The sequence below is a fragment of the Moschus berezovskii genome, chromosome 4 (assembly GCF_049115385.1).
Source record: "Moschus berezovskii isolate FMDL1 chromosome 4, NW_MosBer_1.0, whole genome shotgun sequence".
Lineage (NCBI taxonomy): Eukaryota > Metazoa > Chordata > Mammalia > Artiodactyla > Moschidae > Moschus > Moschus berezovskii.
The window spans coordinates 108,384,326-108,408,451 of NC_142463.1; the positions used below are offsets into that span (position 1 = coordinate 108,384,326).

General features: G+C 45.2%; 2 protein-coding genes and 1 non-coding gene across 3 annotated transcripts; 2 read left to right on the plus strand and 1 right to left on the minus strand.

The window, feature by feature from the left end:
- The first annotated feature begins 14,440 nt into the window (after window positions 1-14,440).
- On the plus strand, window positions 14,441-16,417 carry SNAPIN (SNAP associated protein). Its single transcript, XM_055402318.2, has 4 exons — window positions 14,441-14,639; window positions 14,889-14,935; window positions 15,165-15,283; window positions 15,803-16,417. Exons 1-4 carry the CDS (start codon window positions 14,497-14,499, stop codon window positions 15,902-15,904), a joined length of 411 nt encoding a protein of 136 aa, XP_055258293.1. The 5' UTR covers window positions 14,441-14,496; the 3' UTR covers window positions 15,905-16,417.
- Window positions 16,418-16,594: 177 nt separating this feature from the next.
- On the minus strand, window positions 16,595-23,262 carry ILF2 (interleukin enhancer binding factor 2). The gene is made up of 14 exons (XM_055402317.2): window positions 23,155-23,262; window positions 22,390-22,449; window positions 22,130-22,172; window positions 21,669-21,773; window positions 21,209-21,286; window positions 20,805-20,907; window positions 20,244-20,309; window positions 19,658-19,774; window positions 19,108-19,186; window positions 18,240-18,327; window positions 17,773-17,834; window positions 17,582-17,696; window positions 17,278-17,368; window positions 16,595-17,131 (listed from the first exon to the last, which is right to left on the minus strand). Exons 1-14 carry the CDS (start codon window positions 23,157-23,159, stop codon window positions 16,971-16,973), a joined length of 1,173 nt encoding a protein of 390 aa, XP_055258292.1. The 5' UTR covers window positions 23,160-23,262; the 3' UTR covers window positions 16,595-16,970.
- Window positions 23,263-23,489: 227 nt separating this feature from the next.
- TRNAM-CAU (transfer RNA methionine (anticodon CAU)) lies at window positions 23,490-23,561 on the plus strand. The gene has a single exon. It is a non-coding gene; the product is annotated as a tRNA-Met (tRNA).
- Window positions 23,562-24,126: the final 565 nt, after the last annotated feature.

Below are 24,126 nucleotides of genomic sequence, written 5' to 3' on the forward strand. Positions count from 1 at the left end.
CTGGTAGCACCAAGGGTCGCTGGATGCCCTACACTCTTGCCTGAAAGGGCTTTCTGACCTCACCACCCCCATTCTGGCGACTCACCCAGGCAGGATGGTCCCTGCCCACCCCACCCCCACCACCAAGGGTAGAGTTGGAAGCCCAGGATGGCTCTGAGACCTGTGATGGTGGCAGCAATCCACCGCCAATCACCAGCCAGGGCCTCTTACTGTGTAAGCAGACTAGTAGACCTGGCATATCTATGGCACCATGAAACCTCTTTAAAGGATTCTCATGATTCCCCATTTAGTCTTGGTTTGATTTCTTTACCTTTTAGTGTAAGGTGATTATCAGTTTAAGATTTAAACACTACTATGTGTTACCAAGTCCAAACTCACTCTGCTCGCCACACAACCGTCCAACGAATCCAAGAAACAAGGTGTTGAGGCAAGGAATATTACTTCAGTCAGAAAGTCGGCTGACCAAGAAAATGGTAGATTAATGTCTGAAAATGACCGTCTTGTCAGGGTCTAGATGCCAGGCTTTTATAGAACTAAAGACGGAAGTTGTGAGGAGCTAAAGTCAAAAGGCAGAATAGAGAGGGAGAGGCACTGAGAAGTAGAGTAAGACAGGTCTTCAACCTTGCAGAACATCTAGAAGGGCCAGGCTTTGGAAGGGGTGTGTTAATCTCTTCTTTTTTTAGCCTTAGCCATTCACAGGTGAGCAGGGTCAGATTCTCTCTCTCTGAACTGAACAAAGGCACCTTTAACAGGCAGAGGAGCAGGGTCCTCTGAGGCATGACACTGTATGACTATGTTAGGTAGGTAGAATAGGGAAAAGGAGTCCAAAATGGCAGTGGCCAAAAGACAAGGAAGGGAAAAGCCCACGAAAATAGAACAAAGGAAGGTCCGAGGACTGGAGTGAGGACCTTAGGTAAAACAAACAACACTCCTGGCTGACCCAATTTACATAGGGCAGGACCAGGGGGGAAAAAGCATATAAAAAGAGGAGCCAAAGCTAGCTTGCTCGCTGTCTCCCCCATGCACTGGGCCGCTCTTCTCTTCATGTCTTTGGACCGTCGTGCCCTCACGCCTCGAAGATGGATTTTCTTGCTATCTTCTAAATAAAATAGAGCTGTAACACTGATTTGTCTAAGAGCTATAACACGGTCTGCCCAAGACCCGAGAGCAGTGACACGCTGATGGGGCTTTAACGTCCGTCACTCCAAATTTTTGTTGTGACAAGACAAAGAACCGAGGAACATACACACGTGTGACATCTATAACAACAGAAACAAAAAGCAAGTCAAAGAAATAGTTCCAACATAGAGTCAGAGCTGATTCTTTGAAACGTGGTATGATAGGGGGTGCTGCAGAGAGAAAGCCAGTTCTGACTCCCAAGTTGGGGAGTGCTTCTTTGACTTGCTTTTGTTGTTAAAATCATTCGTAATAGCTTGCCTCCAAGGACCCTGCCCCTCTGCCTGACTGTACTAAAGGGCCTTTGTTCAGCTCCTAGAGAGATAATTTGATCTTCAGTTCAGTCGCTCGGTCATGTCTAATTCCTTGCGACCCCATGGACTGCAGCACAACAGGACTCCCTGTCCATCACCAACTCCCAGAGCTTGCTCAAACTCATGTCCATCGAGTCAGTGATGCCATCCAACCATCTCATCCTCTGTCATCCCCTTCTCCTCCTGCCTTCAATCTTATCCCAACATCAGGGTCTTTTCCAATGAGTCAGCTCTTCACATGAGGTGGCCAAAGTATTGGGAGTTTCAGCTTCAGCATCAGCCCTTCCAATGAATATTCAGGACTGATTTCCTTTAGGACTGACTGGTTGGATCTCCTTGCTGTCCAAGGGACTCTCAGTTCAGTTCAGTTCATTCGCTCAGTCATGTCCGACTCTTTGCGACCCCATGAATCACAGCACGCCAGGCCTCCCTGTCCAACTCCCGGAGTTCACTCAGACTCATGTCCATCGAGTCGGTGATGCCATCCAGCCATCTCATTCTCTGTCGTCTCCGTCTCCTCCCACCCCCAATCCTTCCTAGCATCAGAGTCTTTTCCAGTGAGTCAACTCTTCACATGAGGTGGACAAAGTATTGGAGTTTCAGCTTTAGCATCAGTCCTTCCAATGAACAGCCAGGACTGATCTCCTTTAGAATGGACTGGTTGGATCTCCTTGAAGTCCAAGGGACTCTCAAGAGTCTTCTCCAGCACCACAGTTCAAAAGCATCAATTCTTCAGCAATCAGCTTTCTTCACAGTCCAACTCTCACATCCATACATGACTACTGGAAAAACCGTAGCCTTGACTAGACGGACCTTTGTTGGCAAAGTAATGTCTCTGCTTTTTAATATGCTGTCTAGGTTGGTCATAGCTTTTCCTCCAAGGAGCAAGTGTCTTTTAATTTCATGGCTGCAGTCACCATCACCATCTGCAATGATTTTGGAGCCTAAGAAAATAAAGTCTCAGGGTTTCTATTGTTTCCTCATCTGTTAGCCATGAACCAGAGGCCATGATCTTTGTTTTTTAAATATTGAGTTTTAAGCCAGCTTTTTCACTCTCCTCTTTCACTTTCATCAAGAGGGTCTTTAGTTCTTCTTCATTTTCTGCCATGAGGGTGGTGTCATCTTCATACCTGAGGTTATTGATATTTCTCCTGGCAATTTTGATTCCAGCTTGTGCTTCATCCAGCCCAGCATTTCACATGATGTACTCTGCATATAAGTTAAATAAGCAGGGTGACAATATACAGCCTTGACGTACTTCTTTCCCGATTTGGAGCCAGTCTTTTGTTCCATGTCCAGTTCTAACTGTTGCTTCCTGACCTGCATACAGGTTTCTCAGGAGGCAGGTCAGGTGGTCTGGTATTCCCATCTCTTTCAGAATTTTTCAGTTTGTTGTGATCCACCCAAACTGCGTCAAAGACTTTGGCATAGTCACTAAAGCAGAAGTAGATGTTTTTCTGGAACTCTCTTGCTTTCTCCATGATCCAACCGATGTTGCCAATTTGCTCTCTGGTTCCTCTGCCTTTTCTAAAGTCATCTTGAACATCTGGAAGTTCATGGTTCACGTACCGCTGAAGCCTGGCTTGGAGAATTTTGAACATTACTTTCCTAGCGTGTGAGATGAGTGCAACTGTTGTGGTAGCTTGAACATTCTTTGTCATTGCCTTTCTTTGGGATTGGAATGAAAACACCTTTTCCAGTCCTGTGGCCACTGCTGAGTTTTCAAAATTTGCTGGCATATTCAGTGCAGCACTTTCCAGCATCATCTTTCAAGATTTGAAATAGCTCCATTGGAATTCCATCACCTCCACTAGCTTTGTTCGTAGCGATGCTTCCTAAGGCCCACTTGACTTCACATTCCAGGATGTCTGGCTCTAGGTGAGTGATCACCTAGAGTGATCGTGGTTATCTGGGTCATGATCTTTTTTATATAGTTCTTCTGTGTGTTCTTGCCACCTCTTCTTAATCTGACCTTGCCCACCTGTGAATAGAAGAGATGCCCTTGGAGATGTTTTGCAAGACTGAAGACCCTTTCACTTTACTTCCCCACTGCCTCTCCCTCTCTCTTCTGCCTTTGACTTTTGCTCCTCTTTGCTTCTTTCTCTCTAAATCTACAAAAGATCCTGGCATCCAGACCTCAACAAGATAGTTATTTTGAGGCGCTAGCCTCCCATCTTCTCTGCCAGTCAGTTCCCCAGATAAAGTCCTTCCTTGTCTTAACCCCTAGTCTCTCAGATTTATCAGCAAGCAGAGCAAGCTTGGACGCGGGTAGTGGGGATAGGGGTAGATGTCAGGCCACTCAGTTCTGTGCTACTCATTTCGACCCCATGGACTGCAGCATGCCAGGCTTCCATGTCCATTACCAACTCCTGGAGCTTGCTCAAACTAATGAGCAAGTGATGAGTCAGTGATGCCATCCAACCATCTCATCCTCTGTCTGCGCCTTTTCCTCCTGCCTTCAATCTTTCCCAGCATCAGGGTCTCTTCTAATGAGTTGGTTCTTCTCATCAGGTGGCCAAAGTATTGGAGCTTTAGCTTCAGCATCCAATGAATATTCAGGACTGGTTTGATCTTGCAGTCCAAAGGACTCTCAAGAGTCTTCTCCAACACCACAGTTCAAAAGCACCAATTCTTCAGTGCTCGGCCTTCTTTATGGTCCAACTCTCACATCCATACATGACCATAGCTGGAAAAAACCATAGCTTTGACTAGATGGACCTTTGTCAGCAAAGTGATGTTTCTGCTTTTTAATATGCTGTCTAGGTTTGTCATAGCAATTCTCGAGAATCTTATGAACAGTATGAAAAGCTTTGTCATACTCCTTTCCCAATTTTGAACTAGTCCATTGTTTCATGTCCAGTTCTAACTTTTGCTTCTTTGTCCATTTGGTCCTGCAAGAGTCAGACATGACTTAGCAACTAAACAAGAGTGCTACGATGGGACTTACACAAGAAATATTATACATTTGGTCATCAGTCCCAGTTCCTGCCACAAGGTCCTAAAGTCCTTAGAATTTCCTGTGACTATGCTAAAGGTTTTGACTGTGTGGATCACAACAAACAGTGGAAAATTCTTAAAGAGATGGGAATACCAGGCCACCTTACCTGCCTCCTGATAAACCTGTATACAGGTCAAGATGTTGTAGCCACACGTTCTGGGAGACAAACTCACTCAGGACAATGCAGATAGTGAAGTGCAGCTTATTACACCAATGGGCCCAAGGCAGAGTCTCCTCTTAGCCAAGGACCCCGACCAGCATTTGTGAAAATCTTTTATACCCCATATGTACATGTCTGAACCCACCACCCCAAATTCCTTGAGACTTACATAAACAAAGAAAGGGTAAATAACAATCACAATAACCCCATCATTCATGTGTTAGGTGTTCAAACAGTTAATAATCAATAAGCCTGTGGTTACATTCTGATAGATACAGAAAGAATTTATGACCTGTCCGGAGGCAGGAGTGATTAGAGTATGTTTTCTCTTAGGCGATGAGTAACCTGGATGTGATCTTCAAGATTCCCCTGTCCAGAGGGGGTCTTATCCTTCTATTGTAGTTTCTATAGGCACTAAGCACAGAGTTCAGAGTCCACTGGAGAGGTGGGCAAGCATGATCAGCATGAACAGGCCTAAGATGGAGTCCAGGCCCTATGAATTCCTTCTTCAAAGAAACAACAGTTAGAAGTGGACACAGAAAAATGGACCGGTTCCAAACTGGGAAAGGAGTACATCAAGGCTATATATTGTCACCCTGTTTATTTAACTTATATGGAGAGTACATTATACAAAATGCCGGGCTGGATGAAGCACAAGCTGGAATCAAAATTGCCAGGAGAAATATCAATAACCTCAGATATGCAGATGATACCACCCTTATGGCAGAAAGCAAAGAAGAACTAAAGAACCTCTTGATGAAAGTGAAAGAGGAGAGTGAAAAAGTTGGCTTAAAACTCAACATTCAGAAAACTAAGATCATGGCATCCGGTCCCATCACTTCATGGCCAACAGATGGGAAACAATGGAAACAGTGAGATTTTGGTTGGGCTCCAAAATCACTGCAGATGGTGACTGCAACCATGAAATAAAAAGATGCTTGCTCCTTGGAAGAAAAGCTATGACCAAACTAAACAGCATATTAAAAAACAGAGACATCACTTTGCTGACAAAGGTCCATCTAGTCAAAGCTATGGTTTTTCCAGTAGTCATGTATGGATGTGAGAGTTGGACCATAAAGAAGGCTGAACACTGAAGAATTGGTGCTTTTGAACTGTGGTGTTGGAGAAGACACCTGAAGGTCCCTTGGACTACAAGGAGATCCAACCAGTCCATCCTAAAGGAAATCAGTCCTGACTATTCATTGGAAGGACTGATGCTGAAGCTGAAGCTCCAATACTTTGACCACCTGTTGAGAAGAGCTGACTCATTAGAAGAGATCCTGATGCTGGGAAAGATTGCAGGCAGGAGGAGAAGGGGAGGATAGAGGATGAGATGCCTGGATGGCATTACTGACTCGATGGACACGAGTTTGAACAAGCTCCAGGAGACGGTGAAGGACAGGGAAGCTGGACGCAACTGAGGGACTGGACAACAAAGGCTAATAATGATGTCTTTTTTATGTTAATAAGATGGCCTTTTGAAAGCGCCAGGTAATCTGAGGGGGTGCACTGGGGCTGGTTGCCAGGGCAATCAATCAAATCATTAAAGTTTTGGAACTTGCATTCCCTTCCCCAGACCTCTGGGGAGGGGAGAGGGGCTGGAGACTGAGTTTTGTTAATGAAGTGGTTTGGACTGGACAGGGAAGCCAGACATGCTGCATTCCATGAGGCAGAAAAGAGTCAGATAACAACGGAGCGACTGAACAACAACAAAAGGAGAACCAACCTGGTAATTAGAGGGATGGGACTTTGAGTCCCACTCCCCAACCTCCATGGAGGGGAGAAGGGCTGGAGGTTGCCTATTAATCACAAAGGCCAATGATTCATGTGTATGTACTGAAAATGTCCTAAAAACCAGAAGCTCTCTTGGTTCTAAGAGTTTACAGCTGATGAGCACATGGAGATTTGGGGAGAATGTCACGCCTGGAGAGGGTGTGGAAGCTTCACACCCTTTCCAACAAAATATGTTTGAGTTCTTCAGCAGGAACTAAGGTCCCCACCCAAGTGAAGAATGGGGACTTCAAGCTGAGCACAAGATTCTAGAACACCACACTATCACCCCCAAGCAATTAGAAGAAAGTCTGCACACAGCAGAATGAAGACTCCGAACCCCTCCCCAAATGACTCTCCCTTTAAAAACCTTCGTGGTCAAACCAGAATCCTCAGAGTTAGTTTTTGGATGCAAGTTTGCCATCTCCCCATGTTGCCAGCCACCAAAATAAAGCAAGCTTTCCATTCCTACCATCACTTGTCTCCAATATTGGCTCTTGAGTGGCAAGCAGCCAAACCTGAGTTCCACCAGGAGGGGGTCATGGGAATCTCTGACTTAGAGCCAGTCTGTCAAAAGTACAGGTAAACCTGAGCTAGCCTAGAGGCTGGTGTCTAAAGTGGAAAGATTAGGGTGGGGGTTGCTGGTGGCAGTTACAGGACAGCCCTTAACCTGCTGTGGACCAAGAATGCCCTGCCTTTTCAGTAAGCAAGTGATGTTGAGGCTAGCCATCGAGCTCTCAGCCACTGCAGCTGCCCCAAGGATGCACCGTGAGGGGATTCGGGATGGAGAAAAACAGGATATTGGCCCTATCCTTTGATAACTAAGGAGCATGGGAATAGTTTCCACCTTTTTTTGTTTTTTGACTGCCCTCCTGCCCTGTGATATCTTAGTTCCCCAACCAGGAATGGAATCCATGCTCCCTGCAGTGGAAGTGCAGAGTCTTAACCACTGGACTGCTGGGAAGTCTCTCAAAGGAATTATTTCAACAAGCCCAGACTCTTGCTTCTTCCCATACATAGAAAAGTGCCAGGGCTTCCCTGGTGGCTCAGTAGTAAAGGATCTGCCTGCCAGTGCAGGGGACACAGGTTTGATCCCTGGTCCAAGAAGATCCACATGCTGCAGGGCAACTAAGGCCATGCAGATGACAGCTACTGAGCCTGTGCTCTAGAGCCCATGCTTATGCTCAGTCACTTCAGTCGTGTGTGACTCTTTGCATCCCTGTGGACTGTATTCTGCCAGGCTCCTCTCTCCATGGGATTCTCCAGGCAAGGATACTGGAATGGGTTGCCATGCCCTCCTCCTGGGGATCTTCCTGACCCAGGGACTGAACCCAAGTCTACTGCATCGCAGGCAGATTCTTTACCTACTGAATGACCTGGGAAGGTAATTGACCACACACCCAACAACTGGATTGATTTTTAAAACTAGCATACAACAATGCCTATGATAGAAGAACATTTGATTTACATGCAGGTGTCCTGGGTTCTATAGCCCAGGGTCCACAGCTATGAAGCCTGAGCTTGCCAGGAAGAGGACACTGGAATGAACAATAAAATAAGACCCTGTAGGAACTACTCTTGACAGACCCCTCCCCCTACTTCCTCTGCCTGCCTCTTCCTTGTAAAACTTGGTGCCAGGGAATTCCTTAGGACTCTGTGCTTTTAATGCCAAGGGTGCAAGTTCAATCCCTAGTGAGGGAACTAAGGTCTTGCAATCCATGTAGTATGGCCAAAGTAAATAAATAAACAGTACAACAACTCTAAACATTAAAAAACAAAAAAAGAATTGAGTGAAAAGATGTGAACACGTAGGGACAAAATACAGGAGTTGGGCCAGGAGAACTGGCAAGAAATTAAATGGTAAATCAGCCATCTGGTAATCACAGAATCTGAAGTTTCCCCCTAAAATGCCTAGATAAAAGTATCTGATGGAAATTTCCTGAGCTGTTTTACAGATGCCAAAATTCCCACCAAATGGAAATTACTTGATGACTATAAGACTGTAGTCACCAGACCAACTGGAGCATGATGACTGATATGTTAACCCCTGAGACGCTACCCTATTATCTCATGATCAGAGAACTGTGCACAGCCTGCAACTCCCCTCATCCACCTTCTCCTTAAAAACTCTTCCCTGAGACCCTTTGGGGAGTTCAGGTCTTTTGAGAATGAGCCATCCCGTTCTTCTTGCATTGCCCTGCAATAAACCTTTCTCTGCTCCCAAACTTGTGAAGTTTCAGCCTCACTGTTCATCAGGCACACAAACTTGGGTTTGACAACAGCTGTACTGCCTGAGCCACAGCAGCACTCAGCATGGCCCGGTGCAGAGATTTCTTGTGGCGTACCCCCAGAACCATCTGCAGGTATCCAGCAAGAGGGGACAAGTCAACCTAAGCACTGTCCACGGATACAAGTTCAAACCAATTCTAAAGGGAAGTCAGTTCTTTAGGATTCAAGTCAATCCTAAAGGAAATCAACCCTGAATATTCATTGGAAGGACTGATGCTGAAGTTGACGCTCCAATACTTTGGCCACCTGATGCGAAGAGCTGACTCACTGGAAAAGACACTGATGCTGGGAAAGAAAGAGGGCAGGAGGAGAAGGGGGTAACAGAGGATGAGATGGTTGGATGGCATCACTGAGTCAATGGACATGAATCTGAGCAAACTCCGGGAGATGGTGAAGGCCAGGAAGCCTGGTGTGCTGCAGTCTGTGGGGCTGCAAAGAGTCAGACACGACTAAGCAACTCAACAACAACAACAAGGGGCTGGGGAGCTCAGGAACAGAAGCAGCAGGGAGTGTTTATGACTCTCATTTCCTTCAGCCTCTGGGGGAGAGCCAAGGACTAGGAGGTCACCGCTACGTGATACAGGCACAGGCGGGGAGGAGTGGGGTTTGTAGTGAGAACTGAGTGCCACTATCCCTGGAATTTGATAAGTGTTTAGAGGATGAATAATTGAACCAGCACCAGCTTTCAACCTGTTATCAAACTTCAGAGTTGCTGGAAGACCCTTGCCCCGTCTCCTTCACAGAGCTGTCCAAGGAATCAAGAAAACATGGATTCTAAAGTCCCTTTCGGCACTTATTTTCTCTGAGCAGGATTATTATGTAATCCGACTGATATTTTAGAGTGCAGGCTGACCTGGAAAGCAGAGAGACTAGAAGCAAGAAGATCAGTCAGGAGGTTGATACAATGTCCTCATGAGATATAAGAGCTAACTCAAAAAAAAAAAAAAATTGCTAACTCAAGGTGATAAGGAGTGAAAAAGAAAGCACAAAAACAAAACACGGAGTGATTTTCCTAGGAGAACCAGCCTTTGAAGTAGAATTACTAGATAAGATAGTTATATTAAAAATTTTATTTGTTGTTTATCTGAAATTCTAACTTACCTAGTGTCCCAGAGTTTATTGTTCTGTTTTCTAAATCTGGCGACATTACTTTGAAGAGGTATCTGAAAGGACTGTGGCCTAATTTGGGGGCTTCCTGTCTAGACATGGGCCATCCTCCTCTTTTCCTGCCAAAGCCAGCCCCATGTTCTCTGTCCCCAGCACAGGACCCAAGGACTTGACCTTTTTTCCTTTCCTCTTCAGCACTCACCCTGCTTTATCCCCTGGGCTTCCTTTACTGAAAGCTGGCTGTTGTTGCCCTAGCTACCCACTTCTTTGCTCCCAAAGTAAGACCCCAGCCTCTCCTGAGAATTTCACCTCTAATCAGTAGAGGGGACAATACAGAGAAACACAAAGAACAACAAAAAGTGTACTAGGTTTTAAAAGTTGCCATGGTTTGGGTCTCAGCTTTGCAGCTGCTGACCACCACTCTCCCACAATGATTTAAACACCTTTATCCCTGAAGACAAAGTTGTCAATGAAAAAAATTAATCAATAGTCAATCTAAGAAAGAACTAGAAAATTTTATTCAAACCAATCTAGGAATTGTAAGCTGGAGACAGTCTTTCAGAAAGCTCTGAGGACTGTTCCAAAGAGCTAAGGGGGAAGGCTAGAACTTATGTGATTTTTGACAAAGGGGTACAGTTTTAGTGCTTGTCTATCCAGTGGTCATGTATGGATATGAGAGTTGGACTGTTAAGAAAGCTGAGCGCCAAAGAATTGATGCTTTTGAATTGCAGTGCTGGAGAAGACTCTTACGAGTCCCTTGGACTGCAAGGAGATCCAACCAGTCCATCCTAAAGGAGACCAATCCTGTGTGTTTATTGGAAGGACTGATGCTGAGGCTGAAACTCCAGTACTTTGGCCACCTCATGCGAAGAGTTGACTCACTGGAAAAGACTCTGATGCTGGGAGGGATTGAGGGCAGGAGAAGGGGATGACGGAGGATGAGATGACTGGATGGCATCACCGACTCGATGCACATGAGTTTGGGTGAACTCCGGGAGTTGGTGATGGACAGGGAGGCCTGGCGTGCTGCGATTCATGGGGTCACAAAGAGTTGGACACGACTGAGCGACTGAACTGAACTGAACTGAACTATGGGAAGATGCAAGAAACTGAGTTCATAAAATTTTCTCCTGAAAATTTGGAACTAAGGGCCAGTTCTCCCAGTTTTTGCAGAGCACAAAATACCTCATCCTTCTGAATTCCTTTCTGGATGTACTGTAGGTCACTGACCACAGGGCTAATGACTTGATTCTTATAGGACTGGGTAGTGGGCAACATCCTTTATTTTCCAGTCCTCTACAAAGGTGCGTATAGTTATGGTTTTTTCAGTAGTCATGTATGGATGTGAGAGTTGGACCATAAAGAAGGCTGTTCATTCCCAGGTCAGGCAAGGAATTCATTGACGGGCCATTCAAGGTGCTGTTACTGGACTAGGCCCCTGTTAACAGTATCCAAAAGCCTCTGGACCATCTGTCCTACTAGTCTGTTATGGCCTGGATAATGTTTCCCTCTTGTTTCTTTCATATCTAGAGTTAATGCTTACAATTTTTGATTTTTTTTTAAATTTTTTATCTTATAGAACTATATATTTGGTCAATTGTTTCAAGTTGCCTAGCTGTCACTATTTTTACTGGCAGTTTAGTCACACATTTGGTAATGGAAGAAACAATAATCTTGTAAAACAGGCAGAATACAAGATAGCTAGTAATATTAACTAGGCCATGAGTAAGCATTTAAGCTAAGAACTGTCATTAGCTATCTCTGCAGGTTGTCTGACTTTGTCCTGCTGCAATCGCTAGCTTTAAGGGAATGATATGTTGGTGTTGCACATAAAGTCTACCAAAGATATCTGCACGTACAAGGTGAGTGGCGAGTCATCCTGATGCCTTGCAGGACTGAGAAAGAAATGTAATCTTCTACGGAGTTACAAGGCTGGTGTCAGAAGACGAAAACTTTATGGCTGAGCAGCTATTTCTGACATTGGGAAGATTTGGTTAAGTCATAATGCAGACACACACTGAACACAAGAGGGAAGAGAAGAGGCCCACGGGACTTCCCTGGTGTCCAGCAGTTAAGACTTTGTGCTTCCACTGCAGAGGGTACGGGTTTGATCCCTGGTCAAGAGAACTAAAGTGAAAGTGTTAGTTGCTCAGTCATGTCCGACTCTTTAGAACCCCATGGACTGTAACCTGCCAGGCTCCTCTGTCCACGTCCATGGAATTCTCCAGGCAAGAATACTGGAGTAGGTAGCCATTCCCTCCTCCAGGGATCTTCCTGACCCAGGGATCAAACCCATGGCTCCTACGTATCCTGTATTGGCAGGCAGATTCTTTACCACTAGCACCACCTGGGAAACACATGACTGTAAGAGTTGGACCATAAAGAAGGTTGAGTGCTGAAGAAAAGACGTTTTTGAATTGTAGTACTGGAAAAGACTCTTGAGAGTCCTTTGGACTGCAAAGAGATCAAACCAGTCCATCCTAAAGGAAATCAACCTTGAATATTCATTGGAATATTCACTGATGCGAAAGTCAAAGCTCCAATACTTTGGCCACCTGATGCAAAGAGCTAACTCATTGGACAAGGTCCTGATGCTGAAAAAGACTGAAGACAAAAGGAGAAGGGGGCGGCAGAAGATGAGACGGTCAAATAGCATCACCAACTCAATGGACATGAATCTGAGCAAATTCCAGGAAATAGTGAAGGACAGAGGAGCCTGTGCTTTAGACCATGGGGTTACAAAGAGTCAGACACGACTGAGCAACAATAACAGGGAACTAAAATCCGGCACGCCGTGAGATGCGGACAAAAGAAGACTTTCGGGCTCTCGGTTCTTAGGCCAGGGATTAAACCCAGGGCCTCGGCACTGAACGCACACAATCCTAACCACTGTACCACCGGGGAATTCCCAAGCAGTTTTCTTGCCTTAAAATAGGAACTTTATTTCATCAAATCTCAAGACTGAATATTTTCATGCCCATTTTTCTGTGAGCCACTGGAACACATTAGGATTTTAGAGACAGAGGGCTGTGCCTCTTGTTCAACAAGAGATGTAAACTCTCTGGAAAGCCATGAAAAACAAAAGTAAGGAAACTTTTTGAGGGTAGAAGAAAATAAAAACATGGAAACATTCAGGTTAAATTTTTTCCCCTGTGGAAAAATCTATATTACATAAAAATTAGCATTTTAATCATTTTTAAGTGTAAGGTTCAGTGGCATTGAGTAAACTCACATTATTGTGAAACTATCACCACTACTCATCTCTAGAACTAAAAGCTATGACAAACCTAGACAGCATATTAAAAAGCAGAGACATTATCTTGCCAGCAAAGGTCTGTCTAGCCAAAGCTATGGTTTTTCCAGTAGTCATGGATGGATGTGAGAGTTGGACCATAAAGAAGGCTGGGCTCAAAGAATTGATGCTTTTGAACTGTGATGCTGGAGAAGACTCTTGAGAGTCCCTTGGACTGCAAGGAGATCAAACCAGTCAATCTTAAAGGAAATCAATCCTGAACATTCATTGGAAGGACTAATGCTGAAGCTCCAATACTTTGGCCACCTGATGAGAAGAACTGACTCATTAGAAAAGACCCTGATGCTGGGAAAGATTGAAGCAGGAGAAGGGGACGACAGAGGATGAGGTGTTTGGATGGCATCACTGACTCAATGGACAGGAGTTTGAGCACGCTCCGGGAGATGGTGATGGACAGGGAAGCCTGGTGTGCTGCAGTCCATGGGGCCGCAGAGAGTCCAACACGACTGAGCGACTGAACAGCAACAACAAATACTGAAACTGTATCTGTTGAGCAACAAATTCCCATTCCCCTCAGCCCCTGACAACACTGTTCTGACAGACAGAACCACGTTTTAGCTCCATGAATCTGGTACTTCATATAAGCAGGACTGTTAAATATTTGACCTTCTGTGTCTGGCTTATCTCACTTAACACAATGTCTTCACATTTAACCCATATCATAGCACACACCAGAATTTCATTCCTTTTTAAGGGTGAATAATATTCAGATTCAGTTTTGGATATGTTTTAGTGCCAGTAAAAATACACTTAAATTTAGAAATATACTGTGTCATTTGGATTTCCCACAAAATTAACATGGGAAAGCTATGAACAATAGGGTATGTAAGAAATTATTTTTCAACTTTAGAGAAAACAAAAAGTGCTACCCCCAAAACGGTTCCTTTCAACTTCCCTGGTGGCTCAGACGGTAAAGAGTTTGCTTACAATGAGGGAGACCGGGGTTCAATCCCTGAGTCGGGAAGATCTCCTGGAGAATGAAATGGCAACTCACTCCAGTATTGTTGCCTGGAAAATCCCATGGACGGAGGAGCCTGGTAGGCTACAGTGCGACTTGAGTCGCAAAGAGTCGGACACGACTGGGCGACTTCATTTTCACTTTCAGCTCTTGAAGTCTGGAAACTTTCTCCACCAGTCACTTCAAAGCCTACAAAGAACTACAACTCCCAGTAGCTCTAGCTTCTGTCCCTTCGCTTCTCTCCGCCCCGCCCCGCCCCGCCCCGCCCCTCTGGCTCCAGAGACTGCATTTCCCAGAAGCCCCTGGCAGGGTCGAAGCCGGCACTCCGCAGGCGCCCCCTGGCGGCACTTTGGCGCGGCTTAAGTTCCCGGCGGCCTTCGCGGCGGGTTCCGGGCGTAAGGGCAGTGCGTGATGGCGGGGGCTGGTTCCGCCGCTGTGTCCGGTGCAGGGACGCCCGTGGCGGGGCCCGCAGGCCGCGACCTCTTCGCCGAGGGGCTCCTCGAGTTCCTGAGACCGGCTGTGCAGCAGCTTGACTCTCACGTCCACGCCGTCAGGTGCCCTGGAGGGCCGGTTGGGGCGGGGCCTCTTCTTGATTTGGCTTTTTAGGGCGGGACCAAGAAAGGGCGGAGACAAGACCTTCAGGTGGGACTAGAGAGGGGAAGCGGATTGGAGGCGGGGCCGACTGGCGCGAGGGCGTGCAGGTGGAGGCAGAAGCTGGCCTCTCTGAGCACTTGGGAAAAGCACAGGGGAGGTTTTTGATTCCATTAACAGTCTGACCGTGTAGGCCTCGTACCTCTTTGCAGAGAGAGCCAAGTAGAGCTCCGGGAACAAATTGACAACCTAGCCACCGGTGAGTAAGCATCCCTGTATACCCAGGATCCTACAACTGACTTAAGTACCTTCTGTTTTGCTAATCTCTTGGGCTGGGTTTCTCTCACTTGCTTCTAGAGCTGCTGACTCCTAAGTTTTTAGTGACAGTATCCATGTGGTAAAGAGTGTTTTCTATAACATTTACTAGCTTACTTGTCCCAAGAACAAGGCCATTAGGTGTTTAGTTGCCTCTTCCTACCGTCTCCCAGAACTGTGCCGTATCAATGAGGATCAGAAAGTGGCCCTGGATCTCGACCCCTATGTGAAGAAGCTCCTTAATGCCCGACGACGGGTCGTCTTGGTCAATAACATCCTACAGAATGCCCAGGTAAAGGAATTTCCTACCAACAGTCATTCAAGGTACTTTCCGATTTTCAAAAGGTGTCGTAAAGTCCCCAACACAATGAAAGTCACCATCACTTTTAGTCTTTGGGGAAAGGGAGTTGTGAACTAAAACTTACTGTTCTTAACCTTGAGGTGAAACAAGCCTAAGATATTTTCCAGCACCAATGGCACCCCACTCCAGTACTCTTGCCTGGAAAATCCCAAGAACGGAGGAGCCTGATAGGCTGCAGTCCATGGGGTCGCTAAGAGTCGGACACGACTAAGCGACTTCACTTTCCCTTTTCCCTTTCATGCATTGGAGAAGGAAATGGCAACCCACTCCAGTGTTCTTGCCTGGAGAATCCCAGGGACGGGGGAGCCTGGTGGGCTGCCGTCTCTGGGGTCGCACAGAGTCGGACACGACTGAAGCGACTTAGCAGTAGCAGAAGCAGCAACAGCAGTTGACAGGGAGCTCTAAATCCTTTGACAGGTCAGTTATCTGATTCCAAATCTTGTTTTGTAGGAACGGCTGAGACGGCTAAACCACAGCGTGGCCAAGGAAACAGCCCGAAGGAGAGCAATGTTGGATTCAGGAGTTTACCCCTCTGGTTCCCCAAGCAAGTAACAGGCCAGAAGATGGCCAATGGCCACAGTATAGCACGACCACTATGCCCCAGCTGCCTTGTTTCCTCTAGGACTCCCTGTAGGTGTTGGGACATCAAAAAGGCAGCCCTGTGGTTTGTTTGAAACACTTCAGTCTTACCCATTTATATGGGGCCCAAAGAAACCTGTGTACAGCAGGACTCAGGATCCCAAAGGGTTTATTATGGCTCTTACTTCCAGGAATGAGTTGAGGCTTCTGCATTTTTTTCCTAAGCTGTGTCAAGGCCCACTTCCTGTAACATCTCTGAGCCTCATTAACAAGGGAGGGGCTTCCTGTTACATGCCAGGTTGTTGGGCCTGGGCAGAATGGCCTCTGTGACTTCCAGTTTTCCTTTGTTTACACTAAGGATTGAGAGGAAAGGACAGGCAAAGTCAAGGTGAATGGCTCATCTACTCCCTTTTGTTGACTGCACTGGCTTGACTACTGCAGCAGTGTTACTAGAAATATTTCAATAAATGCTTAAATGGTATTCCAGTTTACTCTGGTATATGGACGTGTTCCAAGAGTCTTCTACATTAATTCAAATATAGCTTCAAATTGAGATCTAGCATTCACAACAAAAAAACTCAAGTACCATTTTCAATGAAGAGTACAGAAAGTAAATGGAAGCAAAACGATTGCCAGAAGCCAAGGAAAAACGGTACCAAGAGCCCTACTAGGAAGTACTTTAATCTTTTTTCTTAGAAAAAAAAAAAATCCAAACACTAACAGTTCACAACATTTCAACAACAAAGTACTGGCTGAGAGGTTTCAGGAGCTGGGGATTCTAGAATATTAGGAAGAAAAGTTGGTATCTTGCTTCACTGTAGATGGATGGCACAGGTCATAAACGGGAGACTTCCGATTACTAAGACAGTTTCAGAACCCAGTGGAATGACACTTCCTTCTATAGAGTCTTTCTTTAAAAATCTTCCTTCCTGTCTCCCTTACTCCCTCAGAAATGCCACCACATAAAGCCCAGTAGCAGTCAGCTTAGGCTGCAGTCTTCCCCTTGGGTAAGAAAGGGGGCGGTGAAGAGATAAGGAGGTCACTCCTGAGTCTCCATGCTTTCCTCTTCCTCTCCTTGAGGTGGCTCTTCTGTATTCTCCTCCTCTTCCTCTCCTTCCTTTTTCTCTGGTGGCTTCTCATAAGCCTTTTCTGAAGGTGTCACTATCACTCCATCCCAGGTAGATATTTCAGAAGCAAGATCTAGAAGAGAAAAGAGGTGACTTCAGACAAGTAGCCCAACATCCAAGTCATGACCTACACGGTGCAAACATGAAGACCATTGAGTAGAGTTACTTTGTAGATCACAGAGTATCATAAAGAACCCCTGCCCCACCGTGGTCACTCACAGCTGGCATCACCCTCCTGGCCAAGGATCTTCCTAAAGCCACCATGTGAGAGGATTCGGACCAGAGTCTGAGCTGTGTAGCAGACCATATCCTGAGGGAGAGCAAAGTAAGAGTAAATTAGCAAGGAGAATCAAAATACTTTCTCATTTTCATGACAAGTGAGATGAAGAAAACTTTTAATTTCAAAACCAAAATCTGTGAGAACCCCCAAATCTCTGACCACTAAGATCACATTTCCTTTGCTTTCTGACAAGGGATATTCAAGAGGGGGACACAGTGGACCATTTCAGAGCTGCACCAATACCTGCTGTTCCAGAGTCATGACTGTGTGCACTCTGAAGTTGCCACTCTCACAGGGGTCTGTGATACCCACCGACCCTGGCAGGAATAGTCCTGCAGCCAGAATCTGCAAGCATCGTCTGAAACATGGAGAGGAATTAGAAGAACACACAACAACTTACAGTCAAACCCCAAACGCAAAGCAGCATGCTATACCTGTATGCCACGTTTAGGGCCAAAGGCTGTCTGGTGGGGTTGTTCATCACGGCATAGTGTCCCTACAAGAAAATCTGGTAAGTGTGCCATAAGGTGGCAATTCTGTCTTCAAACAAAACTTTAAACCATCATGAAGAAAACTTTCATGTTCAAGAAGCAGTTTTGAAATGACTGCTCATTCAGTAATTCCTCTCCATTATCACATTAATGACAACAGTAATGAAAAAGATAAAGGAGCAGTAATAACTACCCATTTAATTGAGTACTCCAAAAGCCCAAGAAATAATCAACATTGAATCTTTATTGGATTACCTGTCCACTAATGAGATTCCTTTTTTTTTTTTTTTGTCCCCCCATTCCTCCAAGATTTCTTTTAATCTGTACCAAGTTTCATTTTATGATAGGTTTCAGACTAACTACTGATTCATAGGGTGGATCAGGAATTCCAGTTGCCCTTCATTACTTACAAGTAGGTCAAGTATCCAAGGAGTGAGGGGCTCAAAGCCAGGAAAACGAATCCTCAGGTCCTTCAGCAGTCTGATGAGAACTTTAACTCTGAAAGTAAGAGGCACCAGGAATTAAAAGCAGTAACAGATCATGAAACAAATCAGTGAATGTAACAAAAAGGAAACAGAAACAGACCCACAGATAAAGAAACAGAGAACAAGCTAGTGGTCACCAATGGGGGGAGAGAAGGGGAAGGGGCACAATAGGGGTCACGGGGTTAAGAGGCACAAACTGCTACACATAAAATAAATGTTACAAGGATACACTGTACAAGACGGGCATTTTATAACCTTTAAAAATTAAAGCTATAAGACTTTACTTCCATACCTAAGGCACAGAGCTGAAGTTATTCCCAGAATTATTCCCTTCTTTCCCTCAACCTAAGTTGCTTGAAGTGAAGTGGAAGCCACTCACTCGTGTCTGACTCTTTGCAACACCATGGACCATATAGTCCATGAAATTCTCCAAGTCAGAATACTGGAGTGTGTAGCCATTCCCTTCTCCAGGGGATCTTGCCCACCCAGGGATTGAACACCAGGTCTCACACATTGCGGGTGGATTCTTTACCAGCTGAGCCACCAGGGAAGACCAGGAATACTGGAGTGGGTAGCCTATCCCTTCTCCAGGGGATCTTCCTGACCCAGGGATCAACCTGGGATTTCCTGCATTGCAGGCGGATTCTTTACCAGTTGAGCTACCAGGTACTTCAGGTAAAAAAAAAATCAAAATCCAGACAGAAAATCAGTCAGAGGAAGGTTGGGTTATCAGGCTGTTCAATGTGGTTAGAAGGATTAGGATTTATCTTCACTCAAATAGGGAGGGACTCACGTGGACTGAGAGGCGTTTTCCTCAAACCAGCGGGCGTGTCGGATGGCTGCTAAGGCACTCTGTAACACCTTGATATCCACTAGAAGACAGGCATGAATCATCAAGATAAAACATCCGATTACTGAGCAAGCAGTTCAGTCCCACTGCCAGGCTCCAAGAACTCAGGAAGAGGACAGAATAACCCAGTAATTCTCTGAACTAAGCCCCATGTCCCCAGATCAGCAAATCCCCAAATCGCTGTTCCTCCCCTCAACCAGATCTGAAAGCATGAGAGAGCCCCAATTTTCTCTAAAAGCCTACCCCCCTATTTCCTCAGTCCTTTTTCTTAAGTCCTCAAACTGCTTTCTTGGCCTGGCTGTTTTTGACAATTTCATTAGAAAGCTGATAAAACTGCTTCCAATTACAAAGGAAGATAGCAAAGTTTGGGGGTAAACTTGGGTCCCCAAAAGGTCCCATGTGGAACAGCAACAAATGAAGTAAACTCAATAGCACTTTATACCATGTTTTGAATTTCCCCCAAATTTCACAGCAATGGAATAAAAGGACTAACAGTGGAGTTCTGGATCCAGTTTTCGGAGATTTGGTGGCACTGTTGTAATGAGAATCTTCACTGTAGCATCAGAAGAGCTGATTTCAAAGCCAGTTTCATTGGTCAGCATGGTCAAAACTGAAAGAAGAAAAATCAGAAGTTGCACTCACATTTGAGGGTAGGAGAACAGATACTTATTTATCTATTGATTTATCTAACAGATCTATCTATCTGTTATTATTTACTTGTTATTTATTTGGCTATGGGATCTTAGTTCCCCAACCAGGGATCGAACCCATGCCCCCTGCATTGGTAGTGTAAAATCTTAACAACTGGATCACTAGGGAAGTCCCAGGTTTTTAAAAACAGCAACAGTCCAGAGTCAGAATTGAGAACACAGAATTTTAAAAGTAAAAAAAAAGAATTTTAAAAGTAAGGGAAATCAATTAGATTTTGAACACTAGTGATCTCTGCTAGAAACTTTCCCAATATAAAACTCTGCACTCACTCTTCCTTCTAGCCTGACCTGACTCTGTTAAAATATACTTATAATTATAAACCTGGCTTCGATGACCACTGTATTACATGTTTAGCAACAAACTCAAACCTTCAGAAGGATCCTGTGCTCTTAGGCTCTCCACAACCTTGTTTCCTAATGCAGCAACAGCTTCCACTAGATTGAGAGAAAAAGAGATAATGAAGGTTCTAATTATTTTAGTAGACTTTCTATATGTCTTAAAATTACTCTGCACTCTGATTTCCACAGAGCAATGACAAACAACTGAATACACACTTTTACAAGGGGAAGTTTGTAAAAAGAGACAAACTGAAGGCTCAGTGACACCTCCTCCTTTACACACAGCTTTTTTCCACAGTAGGGATTTTTATCAATGGGACTAATACCATTTTGGCCTGGATAATTCTTTGTTTGGGGTTGGGAGGTAGGGTCTATCTTGTCCACTGCAGGATGCTTAGCAGCAACCCTGGCCTCTACCAGAAGACATTAGCCTCAAACATCTCCAGATACTGCCGAATGTCCCCTGGGGAGCAAAGTCTGTCCTGCAGTAACTGGTCATACATTCTTTCACATACAGCACACATTTAGATCCCTATGCCTCAAATCCAACTGCTATGTTCTGCTACTATGGCCAGAGAGAGGCACACTCACATGTTGGCAAAATCTTTAGGATCACCACCAGGTCAGCCACATTGTGTCCTGTAGTCATTGTTCCCTTTTTATATGATCCGACTTGTCGGACTTCTTCAATTTGCTGTTGGAAAAGGGATTTAAGAAAGAAAAAACTTAGAAGTGAGAAGCTTATTACCCAGATTTGGAAGTAGCAGAGTTCAAATCATATCCCAAAATGAGCAAAGAAAAGCCTGACTCATTACGGCTAGCTGATAGTAATGATGAGTCTGGTCCAAGAATAGCACTACAAAGGAATTCCACTGTACTTTCGCATTCCAAGAGTGGCTTTGAATAAGCATCTGAAGAATCAAGCAACAGGAATCAAGGAAACTTTCACACTACCATGGCTTCCCTTTCCTAGGACTAAATCTTCAAAAACTCACCACTTCAAATGTCCCTGGAGCCACAATCAAATTGTCAATCACATTGTTTATTTTTGTCACCAGGGAAAGGATAGAGGCCTGAAAGACAGCAGAAAACAAAAATACCCTCAGGTTGAAATACCAATCAACTTTTCATCAAGTCTGACTATTTTCCCCAATTCCTTCAATACGAGATGAATCAACATCTACACAGGATTCTGAGAACACCCTGACCCTCCCAGCCTTGAATGTGCCAGAAAAGAAAACTTTTTGATTCCAAAGACAGATTCCCCAATAATAATATAAATGCACATGTAATCTGTTTATACATTCACCTGATGCTCTCCGTTTACCCACAATGAAAAATAAGAATAATTAAACCTATGGAGTTCAGGCTCTGATAACAGTAACCTCACTAAGTAGCTGTTTACTTCTCTAGCTTCCTTCATGAAATCTCAGGAAGAAAACCAACAGAATATACCTGCTCAGCAGAATTAGGAGCAAGGTCCTGATTCCTCTTCAGCAAGGCCTCACTGAAGGAAGTTTCATCAGGTGCTGGCTTGACCCGGGGAAAAGCCATTTCACACTAAACAAGAAATAAACTACTATATACTACTTACCAAAAATAATATACAACAGATTTTTCTGTTGCCACAACACAAAAAAAGAGACAATTCTACAACACTTATGCTCTTGCTACCCTAATATGAACAGATAAGGCAGTGATACAATTAACTGTTCAGAACGAAGATTATAATCATGTTACTGTCAATTGTAATGAAGGAACTATCTTCCCCACCCATGTTACACTGTTTTTGTATGTAAAGCAACACAGATGACTCAAAACCTCCCTTTTTCTACTCCCAACTACCATATGATTTCATTAACAGGGAGATGCCAGGTTCCAAGAAACAACAATTGAATAGTGGCCAAGTTACTCACCAAATAGAAGTCAAACGGAATATGTGGCACAAAGGGCCTGAACCTAAAAAGCAGAAAAACAATCCAGATTACTCACCACATAAATCAAATTGACTTCACATAATGGGGCCAAACTCATTTATCAAGAGAGCCTGAGAAGAATACTTCTAAACTACAGCTGGATCTCAACAAGGCCAGTAAGATTACTCCACTCCGAACTCCTATCTAGATGACTGAAACGGAAACCAACGGGCACAGAGATGCTAAAAACTGGCACTCACCCTCCTCCTGGGCCTCCTCTGGAACCAAAGCGCCCGCCACGACCTCGGCCTCTGTCACCCCTAGAAAGGCATTATTAACGTATTTTAACTTTGTTTTCACTTCGTTGAAGCAATCTCCTCGATACCGGCCGTATGATTTCAAGTTAGCCTACCTCTATCGCTCTGCACTTCCCTTTGGAAGCCAAAGGATCCTATTCTCACTTACACTTCTACACCTTCCAAACGTCCAGCCCCACTCCCCACGACTGGATAACTGAATCACATCAAACCACGTTAAATACTGACGAGGCTCAGACAGCCCTACAAGAAACACCCCGTAATCGCCAGGTCCCGCCAACCCTAATACTTCGGAGACTATTGTGACTGCTTATTTATTCGTTCATGTAGTAAGAGCATCTATCAGGCGTATAGCGCATGTCAAGCGCCTGGCACTGAGGATGAATGAGACACGCTCCCGCCTTCTCAGTCTAAACAGGGGGTGGGGGGTGCTCCTCCTGGAACCTGAGGTCTCCCCCTCATCTGAACCCCCCAGAGATGGAACAGTCGGAGCCGCCTCGCGACTCCTGGGCCCCACCCCCCACCCCCGGCCAAGTTTCCCCGCCTCCACTGCCCCGACCGCCCCCTCTCTTAGACCCGGAGTTCTCGGGTTTCCGTGCAACCCCCAGGTGCATGGCCCTTTCCAGTCCGCCGACGCCTTTCGGACCAACTTCCTAAAGTTTTCGGTCGAATACCTGAAACCTCTCCTGAGCACCCCACAACCCTTACCTCATGGCGTCCTAGATCCCGAACAATGGAGGCCACACCAACCGCCCCTTTCCTCTGGGGAGCCGACAACTGAAGAGGCAGCTTGCCGGCGTGTCCCAACAAACTCCAGCGCGATTGGCTCCCGCCGTACTTCGCTGCTTGTGCCTATTGGTTTGCTTTGGCAAACCGGTTTATTGAGCCAATGAAAAGGGCCTGCTATGTCAGTAACTAGCCAATAAGAACGGGTTAGACAATAACGCCCTTTTGCGGACACTAGAGAGCGCTGTGCAAAGAAGTCAGGATGGCTGGCATTCGGAGACCTTTGTATATGATTCTTGGGAAGAGTACCCTCACACAGCAGAGTGGCGCAGCGGAAGCGTGCTGGGCCCATAACCCAGAGGTCGATGGATCGAAACCATCCTCTGCTAGTGCTGTTTTTCTTTTCCTCCTGTAACAGTTTTTCTGTTTTAAATTTCTTCAGTAAATGTAACTACTGTAATCCTACTTTTTTCTCCCTCAAAAATGCAGCCTTTGAAAGCTGTTTTTGCCATCAGCGAGTGAAATGGAAAAAGCAAGCGAAATCACGTAGGAAGGGGTTTCAGGTGACTGTGAACACTACGTGTCTGGATGTGGTTCATAGAGGCTCTTGAGGCAGAAGAAACGGATGTGAGTATGTATGCTGACTGACTCGGAGAGGGAAAGCACTGACTGTGAGGGACTGCAAGGGAGACTGAAAAGAGAGCTTTTTTGGAAAGACAGCTCAGAAAAGGAGGGCGAGGGAAGCGACAGGAGAGAAGGACCAGCCCTCTGCCATTTTCCGTCCAGTTTCCTCTCCTTTCCTCATTCTACCTCTCTGACGGATTCCACTGTTATGCCAAGTTTCACAGCCACGTATATGGATAGACTGTGGTTGCATCTACATCAATTCATATTACTATGTGCTGTCTGTCCTTCCTATAATCCTGTTTATCCTCCTTGCCTGCCTTTGCATTG

Coding starts and splice junctions, on each gene's coding strand:
- ILF2 (XM_055402317.2), bottom strand. Junction 22,173..22,389: donor AGAGGAGGCCCAGGAGGAGG/GTGAGTGCCAGT, acceptor TCTGCTTTTTAG/GTTCAGGCCCTTTGTGCCAC. Junction 17,132..17,277: donor CCAGGAGGGTGATGCCAGCT/GTGAGTGACCAC, acceptor TTTCTCTTCTAG/ATCTTGCTTCTGAAATATCT.
- SNAPIN (XM_055402318.2), top strand. CDS start 14,497: ATGGCGGGGGCTGGTTCCGCCGCTGTGTCCGGTGCAGGGACGCCCGTG. Junction 14,640..14,888: donor TCTCACGTCCACGCCGTCAG/GTGCCCTGGAGG, acceptor ACCTCTTTGCAG/AGAGAGCCAAGTAGAGCTCC. Junction 14,936..15,164: donor AATTGACAACCTAGCCACCG/GTGAGTAAGCAT, acceptor ACCGTCTCCCAG/AACTGTGCCGTATCAATGAG.